This window comes from Pan paniscus, chromosome 18, assembly GCF_029289425.2.
Source record: "Pan paniscus chromosome 18, NHGRI_mPanPan1-v2.0_pri, whole genome shotgun sequence".
In the NCBI taxonomy this organism is placed as follows: Eukaryota; Metazoa; Chordata; class Mammalia; order Primates; family Hominidae; genus Pan; species Pan paniscus.
Genome location: NC_073267.2, coordinates 3817824 through 3837511, shown reverse-complemented (window position 1 = coordinate 3837511; position 19688 = coordinate 3817824). Strand labels below are relative to the sequence as shown.

The 19688-nt window shown below is 47.0% G+C and overlaps 2 protein-coding genes across 7 annotated transcripts; one reads left to right on the top strand and one right to left on the bottom strand.

Annotated features, from left to right (window-relative positions):
• Positions 1-2225: 2225 nt before the first annotated feature.
• ZNF263 (zinc finger protein 263) lies at positions 2226-18428 on the bottom strand. Of its 6 annotated transcripts, none has more exons than XM_008968036.5 (7): positions 15866-18421; positions 14832-15012; positions 14317-14351; positions 13923-14049; positions 11507-11623; positions 9528-10688; positions 2226-2699 (listed from the first exon to the last, which is right to left on the bottom strand). In XM_008968036.5, the coding sequence occupies exons 1-7, from the start codon at positions 16250-16252 to the stop codon at positions 2578-2580; spliced, it is 2130 nt and encodes a 709-aa protein (XP_008966284.1). In that variant the 5' UTR covers positions 16253-18421; the 3' UTR covers positions 2226-2577. The 6 variants fall into 6 exon arrangements, with proteins under 6 accessions (XP_008966284.1, XP_008966283.1, XP_008966288.1 ...); XM_008968035.5 differs by having other exon boundaries at positions 14317-14390; positions 15866-18419; XM_008968040.5 differs by lacking the exon at positions 11507-11623 and having other exon boundaries at positions 14317-14390; positions 15866-18428.
• On the top strand, positions 2998-4777 carry TIGD7 (tigger transposable element derived 7). The gene has a single exon (XM_057300166.2). It carries the CDS (start codon positions 2998-3000, stop codon positions 4645-4647), a length of 1650 nt encoding a protein of 549 aa, XP_057156149.1. The 3' UTR covers positions 4648-4777.
• Positions 18429-19688: the final 1260 nt, after the last annotated feature.

Below are 19688 nucleotides of genomic sequence, written 5' to 3'. Positions count from 1 at the left end.
TTTAATAATGAGCATCTGCCTAAGTCACTTGAATTTGTGTCTAAGTAGGTTCATTTCCTTAAAATCTCAGCCAGGTTGGGACTTCATTTCTTCAGCAGTAAATATTCTCAGTCTATCAGAACCAGTGGACAGTAACGCCATCAGCATTAAGATTCTCATCACCTGGCCCAATGCTGAATATATAATTAGAATTTATTAAGTTGAATAAGTGAATTTCTGCTAGCAGTGCTAAGCAGTGCCCTTGGATATCATTGACAGGCCTGATTCATAACATAGGAAGTTGGTTAAAGGGAAAAGGGATTCATGGGAAAAAGAGGTAGCAAGGCACAAATTGTGAATAGTGAATAAGAGGCACTGATGATTTTCATTGTGTGAGGTTTGCTGCCATAGTGGCTTATCCTTTGAAGCCCACAAACGTTCCTTGAGCCTTTCCTTTTGGTTTCACCTCCCCTTGCTTGGGCACTGTTTTAGAAATGATGACTGTGGCTGGGCGCAGTGGCTTACACCTGTAATCCCAGCACTTTGGGAGGCCTAGGTGGGTGGATCACTTGAGGTCAGGAGTTCGAGACCAGCCTGGCCAACATGGCAAAACCTTGTCTCTACTAAAAATATAAAAATTAGCGGGGCATGGTGGTGTGTGCCTGTAATCCCAGCTACTTGGGAGGCTGAGGCACGAGAATGGCTTGAACCCTGGAGGCAGAGGTTGCAGTGAGCCGAGATTGTGCCACTGCACTCCAGCCTGGGCGACAGAACCAGACCCCATCTCAAAAAAAAAAAAAAAAAAAAAAAAGACGACGGCACAGCTGAGAAGCATTGAAAGCAAATACATTAATTCTGAGACACCTACACAACTGTCATAGTGGCCTGAATATTTTTGCTAGGTGACTAGCTTGAGTTAATGGTGCTGCTATTGGCTAGCAAATACTTTTTTATTTTTCCATTTATAAGTGAAAGAGATAAACCAAGATTTATCTCTGAGTTATCACTTACTAACTGCCTTAATTATAGTTGCCTCATTTAGAAAGTTGCTTGATCGTAGCCTGCCATTGGCTCCACACCCTAATTACTACCATATTCTCTTGTAATCTTCTCCATGCTCTATAACTCATAGTTGGCATTTCTTGCAATGAATGTTACAGGAAAACCAGTGGTCTGACTCTTCTGGGTTTTTAGATGAGAGACCTAAGAGAATTCTATGGGCCAGGTGTGGTGGCTCACGCCTGTAATTCCAGCACTTTGGGAGGCTGAGGCGGGCGGATCACGAGTTCAGGAGTTCGAGACCAGCCCGGCCAACATAGTGAAATCCTCTTTACCAAAAAAATACAAAAATTAGCTGGGTGTGGTGGCACACACCTGTAGTCCCAGCTACTCAGGAAGCTGAGGCAGGAGAATTGCTTGAACCCGGGAGGCAGAGGTTTCAGTGAGCCGAGATGGCGGCATCGCACTCCAGCCTGGGTGACAGAGCAAGACTGTCTCAAAAAAAAAAAAAGAGAATTCTATGTAGTTGAGGAATGAATGGGCCAGTCAGATTCTGCCCTAAAGAAGAGGAAGAATAACTGAGATACCAGCCATTTCCCTTATTTCTCTGACATACTTTTCTTTCTTCATAGCACCTGGAATGGATAAAAGTGGCAGTTTTTGTTTCTTCCCATGAGGTTGTGTATCTGGACTGAGAACCAGGAAATTAATCTAGACTAAGACATTTCTAAGGACCTGGAATGGCTTTGGGGAGCACCAGGAGGACCTGAAAAGAGTATTTGAGGGCCTAGAGGGACAGAAGAGTTTGCCAGTAGGATTTATGAGAAACAATTGATTAGAAACAGCAGCAGAGAAACCTTTTAGATTTCTTCTGTGGAAAAGTTGAGTCTTGGTTCAAATTAAGTAAAATAAACACCGAAGAGAAATCAAAGTCTCAAATATAAAAAGTATGTAACTTATAGTGTAAATTTAGGAAAACAAATGAAAGGACAGATCTTTAAAAATTTTTAACTATGGTGAAATACTTGTAAAACTTTTGGGCTCATCTCTAAGAATTGCTGTGATTCTGAAACTTGATAATATCTCAAATAGAGAACAGTTTCAGTGAAAAATAGCACTTGAGAATAAATCAGATGTTCCCAAGAAAGAAGATCTGAGAATGGTAAAGTGCCACTGACAAATAAATTATTTACATACTTACATATTACCTTGGCAAACACAAGAGACATTCAAGTTAAAGCACGGTGCTTGACAATACTATATTGAATGTAATAAAAGTTGGATTTCATTCATATGTACAACAGAAACTACTTTCTTCTTCACTTCAAGATTCGGTACAACTGTTCCTGAATTCCAACTCTCCATACATCCCAATGTCAGGGTCCCTGTAGCTCGGAGCCCTTATCCAGGTAGATGAACTGCTGCCCAGTGAACACTATGTACAAAGCAATTTGAGCACCATTCTCTTTTCTGGCAGTGAGGTAAAATCAGGTCTTTTTGGAAGGGGAGAAGCCACATTGCATCTCTGCTACACACAAGATTACTCTGTCATTGCCTTTGAGTCTTTCACGCTCAAGCATCAGTTTTTATGGAAACTTATCACACCTGTCTTGTGGGCACATCTTGCTCCATCCCTCCTCTCTTCATGTTGTCCCTTTTCCGGTATTGAGTTAGGGAAAGTATGCAGGTATTCCTGTCATTCCTGACCGAGGCTGTTGTATCTGTCAAAAGAGAGGAGAGGTAGGAGGCACTCCGAAAAATGATCACTCATGGCTTGCAGGAGCAAGAGCCAGACAGGACTTTGCAACTGGCAGCTTTCTGAGTGCATAAGACCTCCACCTCTAGACTAGCTCTTCAGTCATGGTTAGCCCCTTCAGTCCATTATCCTCCAATACAATGCCCATGCCTTCTGGGGCTTTCAGCTAAGTTTTGTTTAAAAAATGTGGGGTTTTTTTTTGCCAATTCATTAAGGCTTTTCCCTTTGTTTTCTCCTGTTGGTGGTTCAGAGTTAAATTCAGTATGAATAAGAGAGGGAAATATACAACACTGAATTTGGAGGAGAAAATGAAGGTTCTAAGTAGAATTGAAGCTGGACGATCACTTAAAAGTGTAATGGATGAATTTGGAATCAGTAAGTCAACATTTTATGACATTAAAAAAAATAAGAAGTTAATTCTGGACTTTGTACTGAAGCAGGACATGCCATTAGTAGGGGCTGAGAAGAGAAAGAGGACAACGGGAGCCAAATATGGTGATGTAGATGATGCGGTCTACATGTGGTACCAACAGAAACGCTCAGCCGGTGTTCCGGTAAGAGGCGTGGAGCTTCAGGCTGCTGCAGAGAGATTTGCACGGTGTTTTGGGCGAACAGATTTCAAAGCTAGCACTGGTTGGCTTTTTAGATTTCGAAATCGGCATGCAATTGGGAACCGAAAAGGATGTGGGGAACAAGTCCTAAGTTCAGTTTCTGAAAATGTTGAGCCATTTCGACAAAAACTGTCCATGATAATCAAAGAGGAGAAACTGTGTCTAGCTCAGCTATACAGTGGGGATGAAACAGACCTCTTTTGGAAGTCAATGCCAGAAAATTCTCAGGCAAGTAGGAAAGATATCTGCCTACCAGGGAAGAAAATAAACAAAGAAAGGTTGTCTGCCCTTTTATGTGCAAATGCAGACGGAACTCATAAATTAAAGTCAATCATTATTGGAAAATCAAAACTGCCCAAAAGTGTGAAAGAGGACACAAGTACATTGCCTGTGATATATAAACCCAGTAAAGATGTTTGGTTCACCAGAGAATTGTTTTCAGAATGGTTTTTTCAAAACTTTGTTCCTGAGGTCCGACATTTTCAACTTAATGTTCTAAGATTTCATGACGAGGACGTCAGGGCATTGTTACTTCTGGACAGTTGCCCAGCTCATCCTTCCTCTGAATCCCTAACCAGTGAGGATGGTCGAATAAAATGTATGTTCTTTCCCCATAACACTTCAACCTTGATTCAACCAATGAATCAAGGTGTGATCTTGAGCTGCAAACGGCTGTATAGATGGAAGCAACTTGAAGAGAGTCTTGTAATATTTGAAGAAAGTGATGATGAGCAAGAGAAAGGAGATAAAGGAGTTTCCAAAATTAAAATCTACAATATAAAAAGTGCAATTTTTAACTGGGCAAAAAGTTGGGATGAAGTAAAACAAATAACCATAGCAAATGCATGGGAAAATCTTCTTTACAAAAAGGAACCTGAATATGATTTTCAAGGCTTAGAACATGGGGATTATAGAGAAATTCTTGAAAAATGTGGGGAGTTGGAAACTAAGTTGGATGATGATAGGGTGTGGTTAAATGGAGATGAAGAAAAGGGTTGTCTCCTAAAAACCAAAGGTGGAATAACAAAGGAAGTTGTTCAAAAAGGAGGAGAAGCTGAGAAGCAGACTGCTGAATTTAAATTATCTGCTGTAAGAGAGAGTTTGGACTACCTTCTTGACTTTGTTGATGCCACACCTGAGTTTCAGAGATTCCACTTCACACTGAAAGAGATGCAACAAGAAATAGTCAAGAAACAGTTCCAGAGTAAAATCCATTCTAGAATTGGTAGCTTTTTGAAACCTAGGCCTCATAATATTAAGGACTCCTTCAGTGGGCCTTCAACTTCTGGTTCTAATCATTAGATTTTGTGTTTAAAGATTTCTGCCATTCTATGATGTAGGCCAGCTGTGAATTGTCATGTTTTAGCAACTGACATTATTTTGTATATCAGTGCCCATTTATATAATGGTTATAAAATTTACAGTTTGAAAATAATACATTTGTGTTTCTTTAAATTTATTTAAATTTGTGTTTCATAAATTCATTTTTTTAAATTTTACACAAGGATCTGAATAATGAAGTATTGTCCCAGATTATCTAAGGTGGAATGCCTTTGAGAAAAGCATTAGTTTGTAATCATATCATATAACAAAGAAACTGTGCTGACTAGTTCTAGTTAGCTTTAAGATAAGGATAAATTAGGTTTTCAATTTAATGGTAAAACACACTCTGCTTTCTTAACTCTGTTACTACCTATTTAATGTTTGTTTTCCTCTTACTGTGAAAGTAACATGCTGATTATAGGGTATATATAAAAAAAGATAAAAAGCACTCAATTCTATTGACTAATGATATCCTCAACACTTCGGTGTATGCCATATATTTTTTAAATAGGCAGATTACATTGTAAATAAAACCTTATCTCTTACTGTCTTAAGATATTTTATGTTTTGTTACTAATAAGTTAGCATTTATTGAGTATATAGGATCGTATATATATGTTAGTCTTCATAATAATGACTTCCCTTTTCAAATACATAAGGAAACAGATTTAGAGAGATTAAGTAAATCGACAAAGGTCACATAAACTAGTAAACAGCAGAGGTGAGACTTAAATTCTGTTTAATGCCAAAGCTCAGGCTTTTAACGTTACATCATACTGCACTATTTCTGAGAGTTTCCCTTAGGTCATTAAAATCTCTTAACCTCACATTTGATGGTTTTTTAATACTCCACCAGGGGATGTAACGTATCAGTTGAACTACCAGGTCAAATAGAATGAACTTTTGAAAAAGCTTCGATATACACTCTTAAATTGCTTTCACATTCCCGCCATTATTTTGAAAGTACTTCTCCCAATGCCAATGCACCAATCCCAACATTGAATATTGTTAAGCTCTTAGTTTTTGCTAATTTTGTAACCAAAAGAATGGTATCTTTATGGGTGTTCCCTATTTAATATAAGGTGTCAGGTGAGTTGATATTTGCAAATAACAAGCTTTGTTTGGATAATTAGTTCTTATTGGCATTCAATGTTTCCTTTCTCATATATTATCTTCAAGAATCTGTTTCTGGCCGGGCGCGGTGGCTCACGGCTGTAATCCCAGCACTTTGGGAGGCCGAGGCGGGCAGATCACGAGGTCAGGAGATCGAGACCATCCTGGCTAACATGGTGAAACCCGGTCTCTACTAAAAATAGAAAAAATTAGCCGGGCGTGGTGGCGGGCGCCTGTAGTCCCAGCTACTCGGGAGGCAGAGGCAGGAGAATGGCGTGAACCTGGGAGGTGACGCTTGCAGTGAGCCGAGATTGCGCCACTGCACTCCAGCCTGGGGGACAGAGCGACTCCGTCTCAAACAAAACAAAACAAAAAAGTGCTGAGTCTAAAACCTGAAATTTCAGATTATGGTGCTGAGACCCAACAGTTCTTTCATTACAGCCATCAAAACTTTTAAAGTGACTTCTGATGGATTTTTCTGAAAAATTCAGTGCTTTTAAAACACTTCTTCCAGTCTGTGTCCCACCTCTGGCTTTGTCGTCATTGCTCCCCAGCCTGACGCTGCCAGGCCTTTTCACAGGGCTTAGATGTGGTACTGGTTCTCACCCACCAGCCTCCCTGCTGGTTTCATGTGCTACCTTTGCTAAGGATGTGTGGCTGCTGCTCAGGGTCACTCCACATCTCCCAAGACCCCTTTGCACCCATTTGGACTTAGAGGCTAGAGGTCCTTATTGTCCCAGGGTTAGTCTCCCTGTGACATAAAAGCCACTCAAACTGTTTTGGCTTCTTTTACAAGAGCCCTAGTGGGCAAAGTATTAATGTGAAAAAGCACTAACTTGGACATCTCTTGCAGTGACCTAGTTCTCACACTGCTATAAAGATACAGAGACTGCGTAATTTATAAACAAAAGAGGTTTAATTGACTCAGTTGTGTGTGGCTGGGGAGGCCTCAAGAAACTTACAATCATGGCGGAAGGCAAAGGGGAAGTAGGTACCTTCTTCACAAGGTGGCAAGAGAGAACAAACAAGCACGCAAGTGAAGGGGGAACTGCTACACTTTTAAAACCATCAGCTCTCGGGAGAATTCAGTATCATGAGAACAGCATAGGGGAAAACCGTCCCCATGATGCAAGCACTTCCCACCAGGTCCCTCCCTCGACACATGGGGATAACAATTAGAGATGAGATTTGGGTGGGGACACAGAGCCAAACCGTATCACACCTCATGGGGGCCTGCAGTAAGGGAATCAGACCTACTCTCTCAAACATGAGTACAAGGGAAGGAGATGTCATCAGTCCCTGAAATTCCTGCCAGTGTGGTCTTCAGTGACCTCAGTCAGTGTTAGATGCTTAGAAGGAACTCTTTTGGATCATCTGTCAACAGTTGGCACAAATAGAGTACTTTCTTACATGCCAGGCATAGTGCTGCTTTATGTAGTTATTTTCTGTGATGTCATTTCATTAAAATAGGCCAAGAACAGCTAAGCATGTGAAGTTTACTAGAAGAGGAACTAGACTGAAGATTAAGTGAAGCGTTCCACTGGAATGCCTTTTTAGGGCAAATACTTGAGAGTCATTTTCTAGCTTCAAGCTGCAGTGTTCCAAGTATGAGCAGCACTAGTTGGACCACATCATAAGATCTGCATGGGTGATGTTACCAAGGGAGGGAGAGTAGATGGAAGGGGCGCTTTCCAGTCTCTGTCCACATAAACTGCCATCTTAACCAGAGTGCTTTGTAGGAACACCAGCTTTACATTCCATCCAATTCATGACATCAGCAGCCTGGCTGGCCCTGCACTGCTCCACTGGAGTGTGGTCCTGCTCCTACCACTGTTGATCCTACTCTGATCTCTCTAATCCTAACCCTCCACTTCCCTGCCCTCAACCCCCACACCACCACTGCCCTCCTCCTGTGAACAAGCTGATTAAGAGGAAGTTACAGAAATGAGAAATAGTGAGATATTAAAAAACTGGCTCAGACAACCAAAGAAAAACTCATACTAAACTGAGGCAGGGCTGAGAGAAGGATCAATGGAGCGCTGTTTCCATGACTTCAAGTTGCTATATCCATCAGCCTGTTCCCAAAGGACTGTTTCTTCATCTTTTTCACCCGAAGAACAGCTGGATACCTTCCTCCGGGGCTGTATCCTGAGGTGTTTTCCTGGCATCCGATTTCCTACTCTTAGAATACTCCCCCGTTTCCCACAGATACACACTACTAGAATTCCTATTTCTGATATGCCATTCTAAAATGCAATGCTAGTAATCCCAGCACTTTGAGAGGCCAAGATGGGAAGAACGCTTGAGCTCGGGAACTCAAGACCAGCCTGGGCAAATAGTGAGACCCCATCTCTACCAAAAAATAAATATAATGCTTTCCCTTAATAATTGTGCCATCTCCTATATCTTCCTACCATTAATAATCAATAACTCAGTTATATTGGGACCATCTTAGCTTCCACCCTGGAAATCAGTTGCAAGACCAAAATATCCTGTTCTCTAAGAGTCAGATCTTCCTCAGCTACTGAATAAGAATGTAAACATTCTAAACAAAGAATTGAAAACATTTTTACTGCTATAGGCCACAGAAGGAAAGAATACTTTCTAGAGACCCTATGACAGCATCACCCCAGCAGCCATTTGGCTTGACCCTTTGTTACCACATGGCAGTCCCAGCCTGGCCCTCACCTGCCTCTGCCTGTCTGCTGCCTCCTTTGTCAGCATCTTCCTGACCAACCCAGTAAGTCTATGAGAAAGCAGGGCCTCTGACCAAGGCAGAGGGGAGACAGATCAACACTCGGGGGTCTAGACAGAGGCTTTCATTGAAGACTCACAGACATTTATGTTTCCTGAAGATATTTATTCCCATCCAAACATTTTCAACAGGGAAAGACACAATCCCCAATTTCCCCCTAGGATTCACATTTTCAATTTTCCAGGGAATCTCTCTTTCCTGGAATGCTCTCATTCCTCTGGAGTCAGGAACAAGACTCCAGAGCTGTTTATTTTTCTCAAACAGGTGGGGGGAATCTCATTCTCCACAAAGGGTTATCAGACACCTACTTCCTCTGCCAATTCCTGGGCTGACCTACAAATTCCACCTTATTATTGCCCTTGGGCCTCTGGTTCCTTTTTGTCTGAGGTCACATTTACATGTGTGATCTGCCAATGGGCACTCCTGTTAGGCCATCGTAGGGCACGTGGTGGCTTGATCTGGACTGCCCATGGCTTCCCAACTGGGGCCTTCGGGACAGCTGCAACTCACAACCAGTCTTTTGTTGACCTTCAGCTGATTTCCCAGGGCACTTGGCCCCTCTTCTTTGGTCTCAGGGGCCCCAGAAGCCCAAATGCTCCTACTGAATGTCCCAAATGAGGAACAAGTATCAAAAACATCACATGGATTCCCAAACTTGTTAAGGTAAACTGGACAGTCAGGTGCCCAAATTGCACCTTGGCTTTAAAAAGACCAAGAGGGTAGGAGCACCCTGGGGCAGGGTGGACTTAACAGAGAATTCCACCCTGAGGTCACCTCAGAGACTTGCCATCCTTTCTCATGCAGACAGAACTCCTTTTCAGTTTTATGCCAATCCTCTGCTGCCTCTGCACCTCCCTCACAATGAGCCCCCATTACCTGAAGAATGCAGAGGTCATTTGGTCGGCTGGGCAGGGAATACCAGCTCTTGCCAACAGGCTCCTCTGAATATGCCACCTCACCTGGGGCAAAGAGAATCCCCACTGTTACTAACCTGTGTGAGTTCTCTGATGACTCATAAGACGGGAACTCCGAGAGAAGCTTTCTCCACATTCAGAACATTTATAGGGTCTCTCTCCCGTATGCGTTCTCAGGTGGCGAATCCGATTGGAGCTGTGAGAGAAACTGTCTCCGCACTCATGACAGGTATAGGGTTTTTCTCCTGTGTGGATTCTCTGGTGCCTGATTAAATTGGATCTATGAGAGAAGTTTTCCCCACAAAGGGTACATTTATACGGTTTCTCTCCTGTGTGTGTTCTCTGATGTCTGGTGAGGTGCATGCCCTGCCGGAAGCTTTTCCCACAAGTCAAACATTCAAAGAGCTTCTTCTCTGCCTTATGGGCTCCATGGTTTGTAAGAAAGGGGGTGCTGTCACTCACAGCTTCCCCACACTCAGAGAAGGGGTAAAGTCTCTCTCTCTCATGAGTTCTTTCGTGAATGACGAGGTGTGAACTCCGAGAGAAACTTTTCCCACACTCGGGACACTTATAAGGTCGCTCTCCAGTGTGAATTCTCTGGTGCCGAAGGAGGTTGGAACTGTGAGCAAAGATCTCCCCACACTCAGGGCACTTGTAGGGCTTCTCCCCGGTGTGCGTTCTCTGGTGCCTGTGGAGGTTGGAGTTGCAGGAGAAACATTTTCCGCAAATGTTGCACTGATAGGGCTTCTCACCCGTGTGGGTGCGTTGGTGGCGAGTCAGATGGGTGTTCTGACTGAAGCATTTCCCACATTCAAGGCACTTGTGGGCCTCCTCTCCCAGGTGTGCTCTGTGTAGTGACAGGAAACGTGGGTTCCCACCAAAGATTTCAGTGCAGTCCACACCCATACACAGTCTTTCAGCTGCATGTATTCTCTGGTGCCTAATTAGGTTTGAGTTGTTAGAGAAATTTTTGCCACACAAGGGACATAAATGGAGTTTCTTTGGCTGCAGTTCCTTCGGTCGCCCCAGTTCTCTGCCACTTGAGGCTCCTGCCAAGGCCTGCTCCATTCCACCCTCTGGGGGAGGCGCCCAATCCCCTTGCGGCCGGTCACGAGGTCTTCCCAGCTCAGGACTCCAGGGCACCTCCCCTCGGGCCTGGTCAGGAAGCAGCACCTGAGGGTGGATGTTCTCAGAGGATACAGACGGAACACCTTCCAGGTTCTCAAATTTCTCTTCTCCTGGGAGAGAGAGAGAAACCAAACCCGTACATTATTTCTATGCTGGAGAAAAGAAAATCCCACCTGTCTGCTGCTGCCTGTTAGGTCAGCAGCCCAGAAGGGCTGCTTCTACCTCAGAATCCCATCCTCTCCTAAAGGTAAAGCACTCTGGAGAAGCATCAGGATAAAGGGTCGGGCCACTGGTCAAGGAATCAGAGCCGAGACCAGTCTTAGAATTTTCCTTTCCACCTGAGCCTCTCGATTCTGCCCTTCAGGAATGGGTGGGATGGAGCAGGGCTGAGAGTAGGGTGGGACAAGTAAGCTCAAGAATAAGGGCCTCCTTGAACTCTGCACCGTGGGTTCCTCACTTGCCTCACTGGGATGGAGAATGGCAGGGTCAAAGGACGTAATGTACCTCTCTAGCAGCTGTGCTGGGCCGGCCCTGCACCCAAATCCTCAAATGCCTTACTCTGCTGGGGGCGGTGGCTCACACTTGTAAATCCCAGCACTTTGGGAGGCCGAGGTGGGTGGATCACCTGAGGTCAGGGAGACCAGCCTGACCAATATGGAGACACCCCGACTCTACTAAAAATACAAAAAATTAGCTGGGCGTGGTGGCGCATGCCTGTAATCCCAGCTACTCGGGAGGCTGAGGCAGGAGAACCGCTTGAACCCAGGAGGCGGAGCTTGCAGTGAGCCGAGATCGCACCGTTGCACTCCAGCCTGGGCAACAAGAGTGCCACTCCATCTCAAAACAAAAACAAAACAAAAAAATGCCTCACTCTTAACTGCAAGAGCCTTGCTGCTTGCTGCACAGGCCACTTGTCTTCATTCCTTACCTGGAGCTGGGCCTCTGGGGCTCAGGCTCTCCTTGCAGCTCTGGACACTGGGATCCCATAGCTTTCCTCCTTGTCCCACCTGGGTGCCTGGGACCTCCTGACTGGGAATGTGAGACTCTGTTCACAATGAAAGAAAACAGATTTCTGTACTGCCACTTTCCTCTACCAGGGTAGGGAAACAGTCTTGTTCCCTGCCCTCAGTGGATAAATACAGAATGCTCCATAAATCTGATAGCAGTTACTTGGAATATACACAAACTGTTCCCAGTGGATACCTCTAGAGAAAGAAATTAGGGGAGGGAGACTTTTTTTTTTTTTTGAGACAGAGTCTCACACTCTGTCGCCCAGGCTGGAGTGCAGTGGCACGATCTCCGCTCACTGCAACCTCTGCCTCCTAGGTTCAAGCGATTCTCCTGCCTCAGCCTCCCAAGTAGCTGGGATTACAGGCGTGCACCACCACACCCGGCTAATTTTTGTATTTTTAGTAGAGATGGAGTTTCACCATGTTGGCCAGGCTGGTCTCGAACTCCTGACTTCAAGTGATCTGCCTGCCTCGGCCTCCCAAAGTGCTGGGATTACAGGTGTGAGCCACTGCGCCCGGCCAATTTTTTTTTTTTTAAATATTCATGGTACTTGGAATGTTTTTTTGCAATGAGAATGTACACTACTGTAATTAAAATAACTATAAAATGAACATGGTCAGTTCCTTGAATAATCCATTTAATATCATAAAAGGGCCTTGTCTCTACATATAAATACAAAATAGAACTAAATTTGACCGGACAACTCCAGGGAAAGAAAATATAACATAATAGACAATCAGAAAAGGACCCAGGGCTCTAAGAGGACCATGAGATTAAAACCCACAAGTGCCATTTCTATGCTGTGCCAAAAAGAAAAACAAAAACCTCCACCTCCAGCAAACATGGACTCCAACAGAAGTTTAATTCCAACAAGCTGTAACCTGATCTTCTCCTATTTAGCATCTCTCACTAAAAGGGCCATGTTCAACTTTGGACATCACAGCAGTGAAAAGTAATATGGAAACTGGTACAGTGGCACACTTCCTGACTGAGGCAGGAAGACTGCTTGAGCCCAGAAGTTCCACAGCAGCCTGGGCAACAGAGTGAGACTCACTTCAAAAAAACAAAAACAAAAAGGCCAGGTGTGGTGGCTCACGCCTGTAATTCCAGCACTTTGGGAGGCGGGTGGATCACCTGAGGTCGGGAATTCAAGATGAGCCTGACCTACATGGAGAAATCCTCTCTCTACTAAAAATACAAAAATTAGCCGGGTGTGGTGGCGCATGCCTGTAATCCCAGCTACTCTGGAGGCTGAGGCAGGAGAATCACTTGAACCCAGGAGGCAGAGGTTGCAGTGAGCGAGATTGCGTTTGCAGAATTAGTGTCAACAAATGTACAGTTGTGATACTTTTTAGGCAAACCTGATATATGGAAACAATGTGCGGTGTGTCTTGTTTGTTTTGAAACAGAGTCTCACTCTGTCACCTGGTTGAGGTGCAGTGGCATCATCATAGCTCACTGCAGCCTTGACCTACTGGGCTCAGGTGATTCTCCCCTCAGCCTCCTGAGTAACTGGGACTACCACCACCACGCCAGTGAGTCTTTCTATTGGTGTGTTTCAACATAGGTATAATCATAATGTACACACAGTCTTGTTTTATGTTAAGACTTCCCCAACTTTTTATTAAAAGAATTTCTCATACATACAGAAAAGTTGAGGGAATTGTACAATAAATACAAGCATATCCTCCACCTAAATCCAACTATATGTCAGTCTGTCATATTCCGTAGGCATAATTTTAAAACTCTGAGTACAGTACAAGACATAGGTGAATCTTAATTTATGATTTAGCCTACTTTGGAGCTATACATTGTTTCCAAATTTCCACAAGACCCTCCCCACTTTCTAAATTTTTATGGGCTGTGAGAGATGATAGGCTGGAATGTTGATCCTGCTACCCCTGAAATTTTTGTCTTTGGGGACGAGCCTAGAAACACTAACGGAACACAGGAAACACTGGTGAGCTCATAAGAATAAGCATCTGAAAATTGCAAGGAATCAACCATTTAGAGCCCCCCCAGCATCCTGGGACACTGCATGTGTGTGATGCTGGCAGGTTGTCACTGCATTGGATTTGCTCTGCCCTAGGAAGTGCACATGGCTCAGACTCGCCTTAGGCTCTGGCAGCTGGGACTCTAGTCCCAGGCTGCCTGTGCCAACTGTGCCACTTGGCAGATACATGACTCTCGTACAGGGGACTTTAGACAAAGGGAAGTCTCCTGTGGAGGCTTCTTGGCAAAACTCAGAGTCTGTGTCCAGGAGGTGAATGAATAACGGGCAGGACCCTGGTCAGAAATGGCGCAGTCATCATCCCTGGAAAAGAAGTCCTTACCCAGTGAGTCCACATTCTCATAACTCTCCTGCACCGTGTCCCTGGAGAGGGCCCTCTTACTAGGATCCTGATGCCCCCACTCCTCCTGGGAGATGTACATTGCCACGTCCTCTAAGCTCTCAGGCAACTGAAACAGCACAAGATCTCCTTTAGCCCCTGATGCACCAAGAACAATTCAAGCAGAGTCATGAGTTAAAGGGGCAAAATCCAGGGATGCCAAGCACACGTCAGGGGGGAAGAAGGGTAGCAGGCCTACAAGTGAGGTGTGAAATAGACAAAGCAGTGGGGGAGACGCTGTGGTAAGGGACAAAGGACCTTCCACATGGAGAACCCCCACCCCCAACACTCAGGGGAGGAAGGGTGCTGGGGGAGACAATGGAAACTTCCACATCACCTGGGGCCCAGTCATCTCCTTGTCTTCCACGTTCCCTTCAGGAGGAAAAAGAGAAAGCCAGGGAGCAGATAATGCTGAAGGTGACAGAAATTATAATGAGAATGGCATTCCTAACTCTTGGCAACCCAAGGATTATTAAAACACAGTATCCATTCCCCAACACCCAGTCTCTGCTTTTGGGGATGACGCTAAACTGCACAGAGGCCTAATAAGCTGATATCCAAAATGACAGGGTCAGAGGGAAGGAATACCAAGAGTAGCACTCCAAACCCTGCATCATTCAAGTGGTTCTAAATCGCCTCTGTTCTGCATAAAAAAGGGCTCTACTGAGACTCCCTTCCCTTCCCCCAGCCCCAGGAGAACCCACACCACCAACTGCAGGTCTTTCATTCCACAGGTGAGAACCTGAACTTCAGAAATTCCTTCTCCTTCGCACCAGTGCTACATTCTGCTAGTGTCGGGGGTAACCCCCAAGCCCCTCCTCCCTCCCACCTGCCCAGATAACTGTGCCTCACCCCTCTCCTTTACAGCCTGGGGGTCCCTTTGGGGGCTGGGGCCTAGCAGCTCCTGCAGCCTGGGGCCAGGGCTTCGCTCAGTCTCCATTGGCTCCAGCTTGAAGCTCGGTGACTCTCGTGCTGTTTCCAGAGGCAAAGGCTCCTCCAAAAGCACTTCTGTTCCCCGCCCATGGTTTGTGACCTGGGAACCAACCCACATCACTCATCATCACAACAGGGCCCAAGAGGAAAGGAAATTAGTATAGGATACTGAGAGCAAACCTTCAACAGAGAACCTCAGGCGATCCCTTTGGGCCCAGGTAACAGAAAAATGGTTTACACTAAAGGCTTTTTTGATCCCATGTGCAGGGGGAGGGGTTAGGGAAAGGGCCCACTCCCAGAGCACACCTTCCCCACACAGCTCTTAAGATACACCTCACTCCCTTTTGCTCTCCCCACCTTTTCTAGGTGCTTCTATTCCTCACTATAGGATAACCTAAATTGGGGTAGCCCTGGGGACCAATGACCTCAGGGCCTCGGTGCCAAATTATCTTTCAAAGTTCACAATTAACGGAAGCCCAGCTTTGCAGAGAAGACCAGACCGTGGACCCTAACATAACAACAGGTAACAAGTACTAAGCACTCATAAGCTAGTAGTGTTCACAACTTTACATGCTGCTCTCCCTCTAAGCCCTAGAAAGTACGTTAATATCCTCATTTTACGAATAGGAAAACAGGCCGAAAGAGATCAAGTAACTTGCCAAAGTAACAAAGCTAGTGCTAGCAGATTGAGGATTTTAACGCTGGCGATCTAACTCCATGGCTAACACTAACTGTTGCAGGGACACTGCCTCCGCGTGGAAACAGGGCACTCTTCACTGCTTTCGTTCATTTGGGGGAAAATCTGGAGGATGAGTGTTCCAGGTTAAATCACAAGTCCTCTTCCCCACGTAAGGTCTACTCAGGGCAATTTACTTGAATTCGACCGGGGGCGCAATGTCCCAGTGCTCAGGGCTAAACAAACCACAGATAAAACAGCTCTCTCTCTCTCTCACCTGTTGTCTCAGTCTCCCAAGCTCTCTCTGCATATCCTCCACAAGGGTCACCGCTTCTTCGCCGCTCTCCGGATGCAGCTCCTGCACCCTGCTCTGGATCTCCTGGGGCAGGATGGTCAGGAACTGCTCTAGCACCAGCAGCTCCAAGATCTGCTCCTTCGTGCGCATCTCAGGCCGAAGCCACCCATGGCAAAGCTCTTGGAGCCGGCTGAGGGCTTCCCGGGGACCAGCTGCCTCTTGGAAGCGGAACCGTCTGAAGCGCAAGTGGGAGGCCTCGGGGCTCGGTCCTGGGTCAGGTGGGGGCAGCTCCTGGCTCCAGGCGCAGTCCTCCTCCAGCTTCACTATCAGGAGCCCTTCCCGTTCCTGGGAGCCCGGGCCCGACGCCATCGTCAGGTCTCCAGAGCGCCTTAGCCCGAAACCAGCCGTGCCCGCCTACGAAGGCGCCCTGAACCCATGTAAGGTTGGACGGCGCCAGCAGGAGCCCGGGGCCGGGGGCTCCCAGTCCAGGCCGAGGAGCCCCGCTCCAGCCCAGGCGCGGCCGGCTCCGGTGCCTAGGCCTCAGTCGGTCCCAGGCGCCGCCACGCCGGCCCCGTGGCCCATCTGCGCCAGGACTTCCCCGAGGCAGGAACCAAGCGCCACGCTTCTCACCCTATAGAGGACCCACGCAAGACTCAGACCTCTGCTCCCACGCCGGAAATCTCAGCGCGCAAGTTAGGCGTCCACAAGCCCACGGCGCCTGCTCGTGACCAATTTCCGGGTCACGTTTTGCGAACTCCAGCGCCCATTAGGTCAGGTTTCTCCACACACTCACCACCTACCAATGAGAAGGGAAGATTTGCCTGCGGGGACGGGACGAGCGAGGGACCAATTGGAGACGAGAGGCGGGGCCACGGGGCGCGCCCTGAAATTCTGGGAGTGACTGGGGGCAGGGCAGCTGCATCCAAGCGAAGAAAACAAGCCTGAGGTCGTTGTGACTGGCGGGCAACCTGGGTTAGAATTACTCCGGAGCGCTTGGGAAAACGCAGATCCCAGGGCCACGCGCTCTCCAGTGCGTCAGTGTCGGGGTGAGACCCGGAAATCTGAATTGTTAATCAGCTTCCCCCGATGAATCCTTTCCCAAGCCAGGCCCCACCCGCTTCGGCTGCTCTGGGCTGGCTGTTAATCAGCTTCCCCCGATGAATCCTTTCCCAAGCCAGGCCCCACCCGCTTCGGCTACTCTGGGCTGGCTGAAGATGGTCCCATTGGCCCCTGCGGCCCCGTCGGCTCCGGAAGCCAGGGGCTCCTCGGCATGTCGGGGAGGCCAGGGAGCTAGCCTCCAGCCCAGTCAGTGGCGCCGCGTGGCCTGCGGCGCGGGGCCTGCTGGGAGATGCAGTCCGCGGCGCGCCCTCGCGACTGCGCGTGCGCCCTGGGCGAGCGCCCAAGAGCCCGGCGATTCTGAAACCCCGAGTCCCGCGGAGAACCCTGCTGGGCTTTGGGCTCGCTTCTGCGGCTGGACGTCCTAGAGGAGCGCTTGGGTCCGGGTTCGCGGCACCTGCTTCCGATTTTAGACCGAATTTTAAATCTGCCCGAGATGTGCAGCGCCTGCAGTTCATTCTCCAAGTTTCAGTCTCTTACCCAGCCCTGCAAGGGCGGGATCTGCCTCCAGCTCCGCCGTGGACTGTGATAGTTGGGGGCGAGTGGCAGGAGGGCCGCAGGGCCGATTCCCTATTGGGCGCGGTTGTGGGCTTTGTGTCGGTGAGCGGGGCTGCCCAGTTGTGAGGCGGCCCAGGTCCTCCGGGCCGTGAGATCCGCAAATGGAAGCGTCCTGGGATAGAATGTGACAATCAGTTACCGTGTATTGAGCGTTTATATGCAGATCGATCCTGAAAACACGTTTGTATGAAGCAGATGCTATTAGCAGCCCCTTCCTACAGGTGGTGGCACTGAAGTCATTTACTTGGGTCACACAGCTAGTCTGTCGTCAAAGGTGAGGCTACCATGATAGTAGAGGGTAATATGGGATTAAAGAGGTCGGTTTGGGATGACTAAGTGAAAAGAGTACTGATATTTTAGTTTTTTTCTTTTCTTTTCTTTTTTTTCCGAGACGGAGTTTCGCTCTTGTTGCCCAGGCTGGAGTGCAATGGCGCAGTCTCGGCTCACTGAAACCTCCCCCTCCCGGGTTCAAGCGATTCTCCTGCCTCAGCCTCCTGAGTAGCCGGGATTACAAGCGCCCACCACCACGCCCGGCTAATTTTTGTATTTTTAGTAGAGACGGGGTTTCACCATGTTGGCCAGGCTGGTCTCAAATTCCTCACCTCGAGTGATCTGCCCGCCTTAGCCTCCCACTGTGCTGGGATTACAGGCGTGAGCCACCACGCCTGGCCTTTTTTTTAAATTTTATTCCAGGGAAGATGACAGATCCACAGGCTGTCGTGGCAGATGCAGAGCCAGCGACCCCATAGCACTCAAGGTCCAGTTTGGAAAGCCTTGTTTGCTCCCTAGGACCATTCTGGTGGTTTTAGGCATTCCTGTTCTTTTGTTTTTGAGATAGGGTCTTGCTCTGTCGCCCAGGCTGAAGTGCAATGGCACGATCATTAGACATTCGTATTTCAAGAGACATAGATTCTAGACTCATAACCAATTGCAGAAGACTCTAGCCTCAAAACCACTTTTCTCTGACATTTACTATGTAATCTCAGGCAAATTATGTAATCTCACTAAACCCCAAACTTCAGTTTCCTCATGTGTTTTGAGGGACTACTATACGCACCTCACCTCATATCACTGGGTTAGGATGAAATGAGCGGAGCTACACAGGATGCTTAGAATAGTACCTGGCACATAGTATGAATCCGATAAATAGTAGCTGTTACGCATGCACAGCAAGTTCCTGAATGTGTGCCTTATCTCAAAAAAGAAAAGCCACTCAGATTATTATTGCAGAATCTGTGGCATGGGAATGTTTGCAGAACTACACATACCTTGAGATAGGGAGAATGAGGGATTAATCATTTTCTATCTAAGGTCCTTTTGATTTTATGCTATTTATAGGTACTTAAAAGTAGATGAATTTAGGCTAGGTGCGCTGGCTCACGCCTGTAATCCCAGCACTTTGGGAGGCCAAGATAGGCGGATCACGAGGTCAGGAGATCGAGATCATCTCCTGGTTAACACGGTGAAACCTCGTCTCTACTAAAAATACAAAAAAATTAGCCGGGCATGGTGGCGCACGCCCGTATTTCCAGCTACTGGGGAGGCTGAGACAGGAGAATCACTTGAACCTGGGAGGCAGAGGTTGCAGTGAACTGAGATTGTGCCACTGCACTCCAGCCTGGGCGACAGCAAGACTGCATCTCAAAAAATAGTAATAATAATTTAATTTTTAAAAAAAGATGAACTTTCAGGGTTATTCAAAATCAGTGGTGGTAGTAGTCCTCCTCCAATTCTTTGTGATCTGCCAGTATGTGGAAAACAGACTAGCTGGTATTAGACTAGGAGTGGTGTTAACAGGCCAGCAGATTTGTAGGGGTTTTTTGTTGTTTTTTCGAGATGGAGTCTCACTCTATCGCCTCGGCTGGAGTGCAGTGGTGGGATCTCAGCTCACTGCAACCTCCGCCTCCCAGGTTCAAGCGATTCTCATGCCTCAGCCTCCCGAGTAGCTGGGATTATAGGCACCACGCACCACACCCGGCTAATTTTTGTATTTTTAGTAGAGACAGAGTTTTGCCATGTTGGCCAGGCTGCTCTTGAACTCCTGACCTCAGGTGATCCGCCCACCTTGGCCTCCCAAAGTGCTGGGATTACAGGCGTGAGCCACTGTACCCGGCCAGGGCCAGGGTTCTTA

What these genes read in the sequence shown, in the direction of transcription:
- TIGD7 (XM_057300166.2), top strand. Translation starts at nt 2,998, where the DNA reads ATGAATAAGAGAGGGAAATATACAACACTGAATTTGGAGGAGAAAATG.
- ZNF263 (XM_008968035.5), bottom strand. Translation starts at nt 16,252, where the DNA reads ATGGCGTCGGGCCCGGGCTCCCAGGAACGGGAAGGGCTCCTGATAGTG. An exon ending in CCAGGCTGTAAAGGAGAGGG is followed by an intron (nt 14,391 to 14,831) that starts GTGAGGCACAGT and finishes TGTCACCTTCAG; the next exon opens with CATTATCTGCTCCCTGGCTT. An exon ending in AGGAGATGACTGGGCCCCAG is followed by an intron (nt 14,050 to 14,316) that starts GTGATGTGGAAG and finishes GTGCTGTTTCAG; the next exon opens with TTGCCTGAGAGCTTAGAGGA.